This window comes from Gambusia affinis, linkage group LG13, assembly GCF_019740435.1.
Source record: "Gambusia affinis linkage group LG13, SWU_Gaff_1.0, whole genome shotgun sequence".
In the NCBI taxonomy this organism is placed as follows: Eukaryota; Metazoa; Chordata; class Actinopteri; order Cyprinodontiformes; family Poeciliidae; genus Gambusia; species Gambusia affinis.
The window spans coordinates 26,984,080-26,997,462 of record NC_057880.1 but is presented as its reverse complement, the minus strand read 5'-3'; the positions used below and the strand labels follow the sequence as shown (position 1 = coordinate 26,997,462).

The 13,383-nt window shown below is 44.3% G+C and overlaps 1 protein-coding gene across 3 annotated transcripts in view; it reads right to left on the bottom strand.

The window, feature by feature from the left end:
• Positions 1 to 13,383, bottom strand: part of hectd2 (HECT domain containing 2) — a 35,705-nt gene that overhangs the window by 19,963 nt on the left and 2,359 nt on the right. For all 3 annotated transcript variants that reach the window (XM_044136972.1, XM_044136971.1, XM_044136973.1), the window contains 9 exons: positions 9,839 to 9,980; positions 5,548 to 5,689; positions 5,366 to 5,468; positions 5,202 to 5,291; positions 4,270 to 4,334; positions 4,088 to 4,133; positions 2,561 to 2,670; positions 1,698 to 1,846; positions 1,500 to 1,623 (listed from right to left, as the gene is read on the bottom strand). In XM_044136972.1, the coding sequence (XP_043992907.1) occupies positions 1,500 to 1,623; positions 1,698 to 1,846; positions 2,561 to 2,670; positions 4,088 to 4,133; positions 4,270 to 4,334; positions 5,202 to 5,291; positions 5,366 to 5,468; positions 5,548 to 5,689; positions 9,839 to 9,980 (971 nt within the window). The remainder of the gene's footprint in view (positions 1 to 1,499; positions 1,624 to 1,697; positions 1,847 to 2,560; positions 2,671 to 4,087; positions 4,134 to 4,269; positions 4,335 to 5,201; positions 5,292 to 5,365; positions 5,469 to 5,547; positions 5,690 to 9,838; positions 9,981 to 13,383) is intronic.

Below are 13,383 nucleotides of genomic sequence, written 5' to 3'. Positions count from 1 at the left end.
CTTCTGAAGCCGGTTCAACTGCAGGCTCTGGATCAGTTTCCATCGTCAGGCTCTAACGAGACGCGACGCAGCGTGAAACAAACTTCATGGCTTCTGAGAGACTTTCCAGGGTTCTGAACAAACTGCAGCTGTGGGAACATTTCCTCATCTCCGCTCCATCGGACTTTCAGGAACCCTGAAGCGGAGGTGACCCCGGCCGCGGTTCCTGGAGGGAAACTGGACCTCATCCCATCCTGATCTGAGGACTGTGAATTCTTTGAGGGGTCTCAGGATTTTAACCAACAAACTGCAGAAGATGTAGTCACAGAAAAAAGAAAGTATTTTGTTCTAAACATCTGGAGAACTAAGTGCACCCTGTGACCCGGCAGCTTGCAGCAGCTCCTCTCTGGCAGCACCATGGAGGTGTTCAGGTCCATCCTTCTCTCTGCTCAACTCTCTGGAGGTTCCATCACAGCTTCAGGTTGACGTCTGGACTTTGAATAGACCATTTCTGTACATTGAATCTTTCCTGTTGTAGATTTTCTGATCATTGTCTTGTTGTTTGGATCTTTGTTTTCAGACAGATGGACTCACATGTCCACAGTCCAATTAATAACGCAAGGTTTCCAGGTTATGTTGCTGCTAATGAAGCCCTTATCATCACACCTCCACCACCGTGCTTGACAGCTGGTCTCAGGTCCTAGTGCTGATCTGTTCTGTCTGGTTGTTCTAATCTTGGTTCTGTCCATTCGAACCAAACATTTCTACTTTGGTCTCCTCTGTCCAAAGGACAACGTCTCAGAAATTCAGATTAGAAACGAGCAATTTGATCTTAAAAAAGTTATTTCAGTTTATTTGTTGAAGTAATGATGAAAGGCAGCGGTAGACACACTCCTGCTAACCCGATAATAACAGAACTGATTTTCTGTTGACAACTTTCCGCTTTTGAAAACATTTCTCATATTTTTCCTGAATATTTTTTGCATAACAACAATCCTAAAACAGCTTCTGCTCACATTCTCCATCTGTGATGCAGTGAGGCAAATAATGGTTATTCTGTACCCAGAATGCATTGCTGTAGTTCTACAGACGCTTCCTGAAGCCCAAACCATACAAGTAGGTAAGTAATGACTAAGTTGAGCCTGTTGGGGGCGATATACTGCATTGTGTCATTGATACTCTGTGGGTATTGATATGATTGGCTGTAGAGCTTTAGCATTAGCTTCCACCAAGTACCATTGGTGTAGCCCTTTACCATTAGCAGAAGTAGAGTTTATGATTAGCGCTTCAGAGTTAGCATTGCTAAGTGTTTAGCTAGCACTGTTAGCCTCAAACCAACTTATTACTAAAAACTTTAAATAATAAAAGTTTGATTCATAAGTGCTGCAGAGCAGAACATGACTGTGTTCAGTCTTAATTACTAAGACTGTTTTATGCACTTTATACACAAATAATTTACAATAATTATGAAGCAGACATCAAAATAGGTCAAATCTTCAGTTTGATCAACTGAATCTGACCTGTTTGAGTTGCCGTAGTTCTGCCAGGTCCTGTAGTCCTCCATGAAGTCTATGTGCTCCAGAGTGATGTTGTAGAAGTCGGTGAAGGGCATGATGGGAGGAGAGGAGACGCTGTTGGCTGCATCTGACAGGAAGACAGGAAACCGTGTGGAAGCGATCTGCAGGGTAAAGCGGCGGCGTGGCGTTTGGGAGACTCACTGAACAGGCTGAGCACTTTGGTGGCCGAGGGAATCCACCAGGAACACTTGGCTGAAGGAGGAAGCTCGTCTGGTTCTGCAGGAAACAGCCGCGTGGAGATGAACTGCAGGAGGCGCTCCACCAGCTGCCGGAAGCGCCTGGCGGACAGCCTGACCAAACCAGACCGATGTCACCAAGGAGTTAAAGGCGAACACACAGGAGGACGAAAATAGAGACTTCACAGAAAAAACAGGGAGAGGGAGAAGAAAAGCAGCATCGGCTGGAAAAACGTGGCTAAATGGATCTGAGCAGAACTAAACAGAACCTCTAATTTGAAGCAGCTTGCTCTTAAATCAAACCCCACAAAGAACATGTTTTGAAATGCTCCTGACTCATGCTGAGGGAGAGCAATACAGAAGCTGGCTAACGTCGGTCTGCTCAGGTTCTGAGTCGACCCGAGAGGCCGTCTGCACCAGCTCACAATTTAACACAGAGACATTTCAAAAGCAGAAATTTTAAACAGATTTACTCTCTGCAGCTGAGAGTTGGTTCAGATCAGATTACATGAACTTCTTAGATGCAGTTAATGTGAATGAAAGTGTTAGTGGAGCCACAGAGTAAAAAGTTTAGTCCTAAATAATTTGTTCTCTTCAGTTTTCTGTGAAAACACATCAAACCGTTTGGAACCGTTTAATTCGACTGAACAGCCAGAAAAAGACTCAGATTTAAAAAAAAACACGCTGGCTGAAAAAGTTTTTAGATTTATGTTCTCTTCTCCTCACTGTGACAAAAACATCAGCTCAAATGTTTTCTTCAGAGAACTGAATCTTGTTTAATAAACTGCAGTTGGATAGTTTGGATAAAAACAAGACGGACAGACTGACCTCTTGAGCCAGTGAACCAGGAAGTGGTGGTCGGCCTCGGACAACGCTGCGATCTGCCGCAGCAGGTGAGCGAAGATCACGTAGGTGCTGGTGCTGGAATACTGGGGGTTCTGGACACAACAGGGTCATGACCTTTGACACGGTTCATCCTAACATGTTGACACTGAGGAACTGAGGTTAGAATGTCTGGAGCCAACAGGAAACTTATTTTATGTCAGTTAGCAAAAATAACCAGACAGAAGAGAATCAGAGGGAGGTTCACATCATGACTGTACAGATCAATACATAACTTTATCATTTATTGATTGATATCTCTAAGTCACATCCTGACTCAGCTCATTAGCTCAATTGATGATGATGGAAAAACTGCAGAGCAAAATAAAAGCCAGACACCAGAAAAACGTCCAAGTCTCTGGTTTCTAGACTGATTTACATCTTTTTCTGAGAGCCGAACAGAAAGACAAAGAAAAAACTGTTTCATTTGTGAATGTGAACAAAACTGAGGACAGAAAGTTTTCAAATAGTTCACTGGGTCAGAATCCAGAGTTTAAACGGGGTCAAAGTTTCTGTGAGCTGTTTCAGCTTTAATGGTGTTTCTGCTGGAAAGTTGGGCTGAACAGAACCGAGCAGAACCCCAATAAAGATACCGAATAGTTTCTGATGCATTATGACAAAAAGCTGATTTAAATTATTCTTTGAATCTGCAGCAATAAAAAGAGGAAAGATCCTGAACAGCTTGAGTACTTTTGGATTGGCCCCCTTAAATAGAGTTTCCTGTTTTACACCCATATATGGCAGCAAGGATGGAGGGAAGCTAGAAAAAGAGGAAAGTGGATGAAAACCAGAGACAGAAAGAGATTCGTAGTTGTAGTTTTCTCCAGCACAGACCTGTGATGAACCACAGCTGGAGATGAACTGCAGCCTGAATTTTAATAGCAGTTATCAACAGGCACCATTAAGTTTCAGGGGTTTTGTTCCTATAAAGAGCACAGATGAGCTCTCAGATCTGCTGTCAGCCAACTGGAAGAGCTGCAGAACGCACAAAGCATCCGCTGAAGAAAGAGAAGGCCTGATGGGAAAACCTGAGCTGCAGGCGGCTCTCAGTCACAGAACTGCACTTCCATGAACCGTCAAAGATTTTAATAAGAAAAGCTCAGCCAGACCTTCCAGCAGAAACAACGTTTGAATTTGTGACATTTTTGTAATATTTTGCAGCTCTGACTGTGATAATGACTCTGAACCAATCAACTCTGATGTTTAAAGTTAAGTTTCTGTCCTGGTCACAGTTTTATTGCTACGGCTGCATTTGTAGTTCTGTCCACTTTCAGACACTTGATTTGTTTCCATTATAGATGTTTGCAAACTTTCTACATATTCTGCCTAAAATGCACGAAAAGAATGGAATCACCATAGCAACATGTGTGTCTCTGGTTCCCCATGACTCAGCAGTTTCTCTCTAAATCGGCTCCGTCATGCTGGATGTTTAACCCGCCTGTCAGACACAAACTGATGTGTTTTCAGTCTCACCTGGATCAGAATGAAATACGCCCGCAGGTCGTCTTTTGTCCGAGGCCTAAAAACAGAAACACAGAACAAGAACCAAGATGAGGATGAAAGACAAAAATATATTTCATTTGATCTCATTCTGTCTGGAAGTATTGATAAGGATGAAGCTGAAGTGATAAACCAGCAGCGGCTGCAGCTCTCACCCTTTCCACTCTCTCAGCAGGCTGTTGATGATTCCTTTCAAGACCGACTTCTGGATGTCCTGAGGCTGAACACAAAAACACACCACCGTTCAGACAGACAGACAGACAGACAGACAGACAGACAGGCCGAGTCAGACAGACAGACAGTCAGGCAGACAGACAGACAGACAGACAGACAGTCAGACAGACAGACAGACAGACAGTCAGACAGTCAGGCAGACAGACAGACAGACAGACAGACAGACAGTCAGGCAGACAGACAGACAGACAGACAGTCAGGCAGACAGACAGACAGACAGACAGTCAGTCAGACAGACAGACAGACAGACAGACAGACAGTCAGTCAGTCAGACAGACAGACAGACAGACAGACAGACAGTCAGTCAGTCAGACAGACAGACAGACAGTCAGACAGACAGACAGACAGACAGACAGACAGTCAGTCAGTCAGACAGACAGACAGACAGTCAGACTTCTGCTCTCTGTGTTCGTCCAGCTTTAAACCTCGACATTAAACTGAAACCCAAACAGAAGCAGAGCTGAACTGTTTTGGTAAAAAGTTTTTTTTGGTAAAAGTCCAGTTGGGTGAGCTGAAGGTTTGACCTCATGATTCGGTCCAACTCAGTTACAGATGATTCTAAATATTTATGCTCCTAAAAACAAAATAAACATTAAAATTAACTAAACACTAAAATACTAACTATATTTATTAGCTTAAGTTCCTGGTACAGTGGATCTGAGACGAAGCTCACGCTGCACAGCGCCCTCCAGTGGTAGCTTCTGTCACATGGAGTCACTCAAGGTTCAATCCTGGGAACCCTCCTATTTACAACTTACTGATACCGCTAGCTCGGACTATAACATTAGTTGCCATGACTACTCACGGTTCTACAGCCTGGGCTCATCAGAACCGGGTTTTGGGTCTTACTTACTGTGCTGAGCAGCGAGTCGTAAACCGCGCTGACGAACTTGCCGTTGACCCCTGAGTCCTCGATAGTGTTGAACAATCCGTTCGCCTCTCGCTGCGGGACGTTCAGACACGGTGAGGAAACGGAAGCAGAGCCAGGCAGCAGCGGCGGAGATTGACCTGTCTTACCTTGAAGGCGGCGTTGATTTCTACGAAAGAGTCGAAGGTCGTCAGGTAAAACTCTCTGACTTCCCTCCAGTCACCTGATTGGGCGGCTCGCTCCACGTCCTCCCTGTTGGAAACGGCAGATGCAGTAAAGCGGCGCGGTGGAGAGTATTCTGGGATGTTTCAGCGTCAGAGACGAGACTCACTGGAACTCCTTGGTGGTCTTGGTCCGGAGGGGGATGACGGGGTCGCAGGGGAACGGAGCCTTGACTTCCTGAGGCAGCGTGTCGATGGAGAGCCGCTGCTTCTGCCGGACGTCGCTGCAGATGGGAGGCAGTTCCCGCACGGCTGCGGCAGAAAACAGGAGGTCATGAGGAGCCGCTAGAAACACTATGCAGTAAAACACAACAGCATCTGGGCTTATTCAGCCTGGCGGGGAAACAATCAGGGTGTTCATTTTTCACAATCTTATTCAGATATTTAATATTCCAAACTAAATATTTAACTTAGAAGCTGAATATTCAATTTACAAAGTAAATATTTAGCTTGCAAATTAAATTAGGAAGCTAAATACTTAGCTATAAACTTAATGTTTAACTCTGATGTAAATATTTAATGTGCAATCTAAATAAATAGCTCAAAATTAAATATTGTTTGTTACATAAATATTTAGTTTCAATGTATTTTTCCCCCAAACAAAATATTTAATTTTCGAACAAAATATTCATTTTCCAAATTAAACATTTAGCTTCATAATTAAATATTTTGGATGCTAGCAAAATATCTAGCTAGCTAAATATTTAGTTAAGAAGCTAAATATTTAATTTGGAAAATAAATATATAGTTTAGAACTAAATATGCAAATTATGGATAATACCTTGCAGATAAGTGGAAGTAGATTATCAAAATAATAGCTGTGTTTTGTGGAGCTCTATATAAACTTCACTGAATCTCTTCAGTCATCAGTATAGTTTTTATTTTCATGCATCATCAGTTGTTTTGCTCCTGACATGTCTGGTGTCTTCGCTGAAAACAGAAGGCTCAGTTTTAACAGATAAACACGTTTACTTAGATCTAGAAATGAGAAATGATTTAATTTTTCTGCTTTCACATCTAAAAGTGACGCCTGCTGATCCACCATGGAGGTCGGTCCTCCACCAGGTGGAAACACACATGTCCTCCCACACACCCACCCATCCTTTCTCTTCATAATTGGCCCCTCATTGTCTCCGTCTCCACGGTAACTCCCTTCAGATGCATTATGGGTGTTCATCCTGCAGGACAGATTGTTAAAGCAGGAGGAAAAAGGAGCAGAGAGGCGAACTGAGGGCGACAGATCGCTCAGAGGAGAAACAAATTTCTTCCTGAATTTAAAACCAACTCCAGTTTTTATCCAGGTGGAATGAAGACTAAATAACTCAAATAAGTCCCAAACATTGAAACAATAGAAATCTAAATTAAACTGGAGAAAATGGAGGATTTTCCAAACAACTGGAGTTCTGCCAAATAATCATATGAGCACAAACGCATCAGAGCTGTAAAGCACGGCGCAGGAGGAGTGGTGATCTGGGCTTGTTCTGAACCTGAACACCTTGAAGTGATTGACTTCACTTCAAGGTCACGTCTCTGGGAGTCCATCTGTCCAACAGTTCGGTCCAAACCGTCTCACCAAGAGGACAACCAACCCAATTTCAGCATCTGACCTACGGCTGAGTGGCCTAGTCAAAGACCAGACCTCTACCTGGCTGGAATGATTCGCTGGGAATCATTTCATGGGTCTGATAAAGTTCTATATTTGCTATGACTTGTTACCATGGCAACAAAATGTTGTTTTTACTTCTGGCAGCAGCTGATTAGCATCTTCAAAACGTAACTGAACTTTGACCCCAAGTCCCAGAGGAGTTGATAAAGAGATAGAGAAAGTTCCAACCATGGATCATACTGGGCAGGAACCATTATCCCCTACTTCAGCATCTCTCTAACCAAACGACCAGACAGATTTAAAGAGCAGCCAAAGCAAACGAGGTGGATTAGCAGAGCGAGTTCACTGATGGAGTCGATCAGGACCGAACTCTGGAAACTCATCTGTGCTGCCTGATACCAAACAGTTAGCCTGACAGGACGGCCATGTGACAGTCAGCCATGGCTGCCATGGCATCACTAAACACAGAGACTCTTAAAAATCCTTGTTGCCGTTGTCCTCTCCGTTGTCGTTCTCCTGCATGTTGCTGTTCTCCTGCATGTTGCCGTTCTCCCCCATGTTGCCGTTCTCCCCCATGTTGCCGTTCTCCTCCATGTTGCCGTTCTCCTCCATGTTGCCGTTCTCCCCCATGTTGCCGTTCTCCTCCATGTTGCCGTTCTCCTCCATGTTGCCGTTCTCCCCCATGTTGCCGTTCTCCCCCATGTTTCCGTTCTCCCCCATGTTGCCGTTCTCCTCCACATTGCTGTTCTCCTCCATGTTGCTGTTCTCCCCTGTGGTTCTGCTCGTGGCGTGCGTTCCGCGCGGTGATGTCTTGTTTCCAGGACGACGGCCTCTTCCTGTTTCAGAAGCCTCTCTGGGCCTCGGTGAACTCTGCACACGGATGATGTCAGCTGAGGGTCTGTTAGGCCTTCACTGGGTGGAGACTTTGACTGGACCGCCACATTAACCAGGTCAGTCATCATGGCAACAACTCCTGGTTGCCATGGCAGCCTTTCATCGCCTTCAGGAGGACCAACATTATGTCATCTAAAGGCTTTGGTCGTGCTTTGGGTTCAGACTCTGATGAAGTCCCAGGCTCTGGTTTCTCCAAAGTGGAAGGAAGAGGACAAAGTCGTCTTTGTTTAGAACCGTAACAGAAACAACAGTTCTACCATCAGACCTGATATGTTGCTGATTTTTCTCCTCTAAGGGTTTTTTCGTGCAGCCCTGATGGAAAAGCGTCCTGATGGGAGCGATAATGGTGTCTTATCCTTCCGGGCCTCTGGCTCTGAAAGCGAGGCGTCAGTGTTTTCTGATTCTGACTCGAAGCTCCAGATGAACCTCTGATTAGCTCGGCCTCAGAACTCAAAACCATACTTGAGGAAAATGAAAAAGGAAACAGAAACCTCCTGAATCTGTGATTATCCAGCAGACTTGACGACTGTAACCGGGCAGAGGAATGCTGCAGCATCCTGTGTACGCGTGAGTGTGTGTGTGTCCTCTGTTTTCCTTTCATATGGTTTTCATTTGGGGTGGAGGTTCACATAATTATTCTGGCATCAGTCGCCGTGGTGACAAAGCTGGCTGATGAGCGCTCCGCTGGGTCTCTGTTCTCATAGCAGTCAGAAATAACCCGCCTTTTACGAGAACCAACATCCTCCTCCGTGTAAAAACACTCGCAGTGACTCAGAACCGACGAGACGTTCGCTGCTTCACCAGAACCTCGGCTGCACATTTCAGCCCAGAAACCAGAGAGGTTCGCATCGCATCGGCAGAAACCTGAGTTACAGGTCCGATCCGGGGTTTGGGTCCGCGGCCACACAACGCTCCTCCTCCTGCCATGCAGGCTGCATTCTGACTGAATACATGAGGCGTACTGTAAACAGAGGAAGTAACACATCATTACATCTCAGACGGGGCCCACATCAGATCGACTCAGAGAACAGAACCGGGTCAGGCTGTAGGTGAGGAACATCTGCTGTAAACCTTCAGGAGGAAAATCACAGCAGGTCAAAGTGTTGCTTGTTTCACTGCTAGAGAGGAGAGACAGTTTTCTTTACAATCAGCCCATCAGATTGTAAAGGGGTCATAAATACACAAATATGTAGTTCAGGGACCTACTTTACATAGTTTAGGTGAATTAATAGTTAATTCACCACTGCAAAGATGAATAAATGCTGTTAAATCAGGTTAAAATGAGTTAAATGTAATCACAGCAGAAAGCTGAGGGTTTCTGTTTCCACATGTCATAGTCCAGTGGACTCGGTTCTACAGGGGACCAAAGTTGTAACATCTGTTCCACCCCCAGCTGCCAAACCAACCTGTTCCCCTCCTGGCCTGTGGGGGCGCTGCACCAAGAACCACTGAAGGAAACGACAGAAAAACCTCTGAAGACACTGAGAGCAACTTCCTTTTTCACCAGATGGAAACTAAAACCGAGCTGTCTGATTTTAGCGGTTGGAGGTTTTCTCTTTAGTCTTTGGCTGAAGACCAGGAGACATTTCTGTTTACCCAGAATGCCCTGCGCTGTAGTCCACCTTCTGGTTTGGGAGCGATCTACTGTCTGCTTGGCTTTCAGTTCAACTGAACCCAAACTGAGGTCAGCAGCAGATCTGATCTAACCTCTCTGGATTCCTTCCTTCTGACTGCTTCACAGGTAAAATGCTGCCATTTTATCAGCCTGAGAGTCCAGATTCTTCCTTCGGTCTCCTAGCAACCAACACAGCCACGCCCAGATGCCATTTGATACCAGCAGCATGGTCTGCTTTAGCAGCAGTTCTCAGGGTGAACATCGTATCTCAGCTGATGTAACTCACTGTGCCTGATCCCCAGGGGGCCGGTCAGCGGGCCCCCGATGCCGATGGCGAAGCCCCGCCCTCCTGCGTCTCTCCTCTGGCTTAGCGTGGAGATGAAGGTCCCCAGAGACGGAAACGGCTGCTTGGGTCCTCGTCCCAAAACCTGCCATGAAGAAAACGTCTGTTTAATATTTAATATATAATTATCTGCAGTACAATAAAAACAAGTCAAATATATCTGAAGATTTTCACTGATCACACTTCTGCTAATGCGCTAATAGTGGAGCTCCACCTTATCCTAACTTTGAAAATGTTTAGCGCTCTCAAGTCATTTTTCCAGATAAATTCTGAACTAATTTTTTTGCTGTTTATTTAACTTGCAGTTGATTAAAAATTCTTCACATAGTTAGATGTTTATGTTCATGCTTTTATTTTGAAGTGGACAGACTGTTTATGCAGCAGGTCTATTTCCTCTCATGTCACATGATGTAATGCTGCAAATGTTGTTTATTCTGTACCCAGAATGCATTGCTGTAGTGCAGCAATGCATTACAGCTTGTAGTCTTGAAATGTTTCAAGATAACATGAAATATTATCTTGAAACATTTCATGTTTTCTGTTGAAGTTGTTCGGTTATGGATTTTAATGCTCTGACTTCCCAGCTTCTCATTATTACATCCACTTTGCTCATGACTCCACAGCATGATGCTGCCACCACCATGTTTTACAATTGGCCAGGTGTTCAGGACACTGTAGCATATTTTCCCAGAGGTCTGTTGTAGCTCTGCTCCGTATTCCAGAGATGGAAAATCCAGGAGATGAATTTGTGGTGTGGATTATGAGCAGAGCTGGTTGGAATCTCCTACGGCTCCTTCAGCGTTGCTTTACGACCCATCAGCGGCTTTAATAACTCGAAAACTGGAGCTGATGTCCAGTAGGCATCACAGGACACACACACCAAACACAGCTTAGAGACCCAACAGTCATGCTTCTGGACTGATGGAGGAAGTACCCAGAGAGAACCCCAGTATGAAACGGAGAGCATGCAGAGAGACCCCAGGCTGGGATCCAAACCCAGGACCTTGTTGCTCGGAGGCAGCGGTGCTTCCATCTGCAGCTGCTGGGTTATAACCAGCTTATTCTGGAAAAAATACGTAATTGCAGATTAATTTTATGGGCTCTCCTGACAAACGCTCCAGCTAATGACTGAGTAGCCGTCGTCTCGCAGCTCTTTAGTCGACCAATAAAGTCGGCTAAGTGACTCTCTGCATTCTCACATGTTGAGGTTTCTCAGCAGAACTTCCTAAGCTGGTCCAGACTCTGGGCTGCATGATCAGACAATGAGAACATAACCAAAACTAAACACATGAGCCCAGCGTTTACAGACTGTTCTCTGTGATTAATCACACGCTGCGCTGGCCTCGCTATCAGACGCTTCACAGCAGCAGAGCCACGAGTGCAGCGAGGCGAGAGCAAGATGGAAAGTACAGGATAAAAAAGAAGGAACCAAGGAAGAAAAGTGGGATGGACAGAAGACGGGGAGGATAAAGGACAGGAACAGTGAAAATAAGAGGACAGGAAGAGAGGGATATGAGAGAGAGAGTAATTCAGGAAGCAGGGGAATAAATGGAAATGAAAGAAAATAGGATGAGGATGAAGAGGTTCAGAGCTGAACAGATGCAGAGCAGCCGCTGCTTAAAGCTGCAGCGCCACATGTGCACAAAGACAGAAACATGTGGTGTGTTCAGGGACTGCAGGAAAAGACAGATTCAAAATCAATAAAGTTTATGACCAACAGTAAAATAATCAGCAGAAAAGCTGCAGACAGTGTGAACTTCATCATGACGTACAGTCACTGAAGTGAAAACTTCAGAGCAAATCCTCCGTTCATCATTTGAACATTAAAGATGATTTTTTTTAAACTGCTGATTCAGGTTTTTTCTAAACATTTTAAAAATCTTGCAGGATTTTAACAAAGGAAGGAAATGTAGGAATTTAAATATCAACATTTATCATGTTAAAGTCCATCCATCCATTTTCTTTACACCCTTCTTCCCTAATGGGGTCAGGAGGGTTGCAGGTTCCTCTCCAGCTACGTCCCGGGCGAGAGGCGGGGTCACGGGGTCAACCTGGACAGGTCACCAGTCTGTCGCAGGGCAACACAGAGACACACAAGACAAACAAACATTCACACACACACTCACACCTAGGGAGAATTTAGAGACCAATTAACCTGACAGTCATGTTTTTGGACTGTGGGAGGAAGCCGGAGAACCCGGAGAGAACCCACCATGCACAGGGAGAACATGCAAACTCCATGCAGAAAGACCCCGGGCGGGAATCGAACCCAGGACCTTCTTGCTGCAAGGCAACAGCTCTACCAACTGCACCACTGTGCAGCCTCCATGTTAAAGTCATTAATTGATTCTAAACATTTATAAGATTTTAAATATAAATCTAAATATAAGTGCATCAGCATGTAGATTATTGGTGTTTAAAGATGAAACTAACTAACCATTGATCAGGAAACTTGATTGGTGCTTTCTGATAGGTTGTGATGTTTATAGGTTTTAACGACATAATGAGATTTAAGTGTGGATATCTTTGTCCTTAAATGTTTTTAAAGTTTTATAAACTTTAGAAGTTTCCATTAAAAGCCATAAACCAGATTTATTAAATCATGTTGCAGAATTTCCTGTCCAGGTTTTAAACTCTGATCCTCCGTCAGACGGTGAGAAGTTGAAGCTGCTGGATGAATGATGTGGTTATAACTGCTTGTTATCTGAGAGCAGCCTCTCACAACCTCACAGCTCCACCCTCAGCTGCTGAGGAAAACCCAAAACATCCAGAGAAACGTCCCACTCTCTGACTCATCACATCTCTCTGGCGTCTGGGTCTCATCCTCAGGGTGGATTCATCCTCAGGGTGGATTCATCCCCAGCTCATAAACATGTCCACAGTGCTTGTCTCAGGAGGTCTCCACCAGGCTACTCTCTTGTTCTCTCTGGCTCTGTTCTGCCCGGACCGGACTGGACTGGACCAGGTAGGAGGCGATGCAGCTGGTTGCCTGGGTGACGGTTTGTCTTCAGGACTTATTGGGACAAACTGATCAGTTTAGTCAAAGTGATCAATCAGTTTGTCTGAGAAACCTGATCAGTTCATGATTGATTCCTAAGATAATAAAAACATTTCATCCATCAGCCAAATTTACTAAACTCCTTCACTCATGTTTATTTTTAATCTACATAAAAAAATGTACTTACGCCAACCATAATTATTATTAAACTTCAGTTAATTTTCTGAAATATTATTTTATCAATCACATCAGTTTTTATTTATATAGTGTATAGAGTATATCATTTAATGTTCCTATCAAATTCAGGAAGCTGTAATATTTGTACAGTTTATTTATAATTTATCAACACATTCTGCCAAGGCGTCCATTTCAGGATATTTATGATTTTGATGTGGAAAGAAATGAAAATCAGTTTGACGTCCCTGATGTATATCATCAAGATTTAAACTGTTACAGTTTCTAAACGGTTAAAATGATAAGTTCTGTTTTC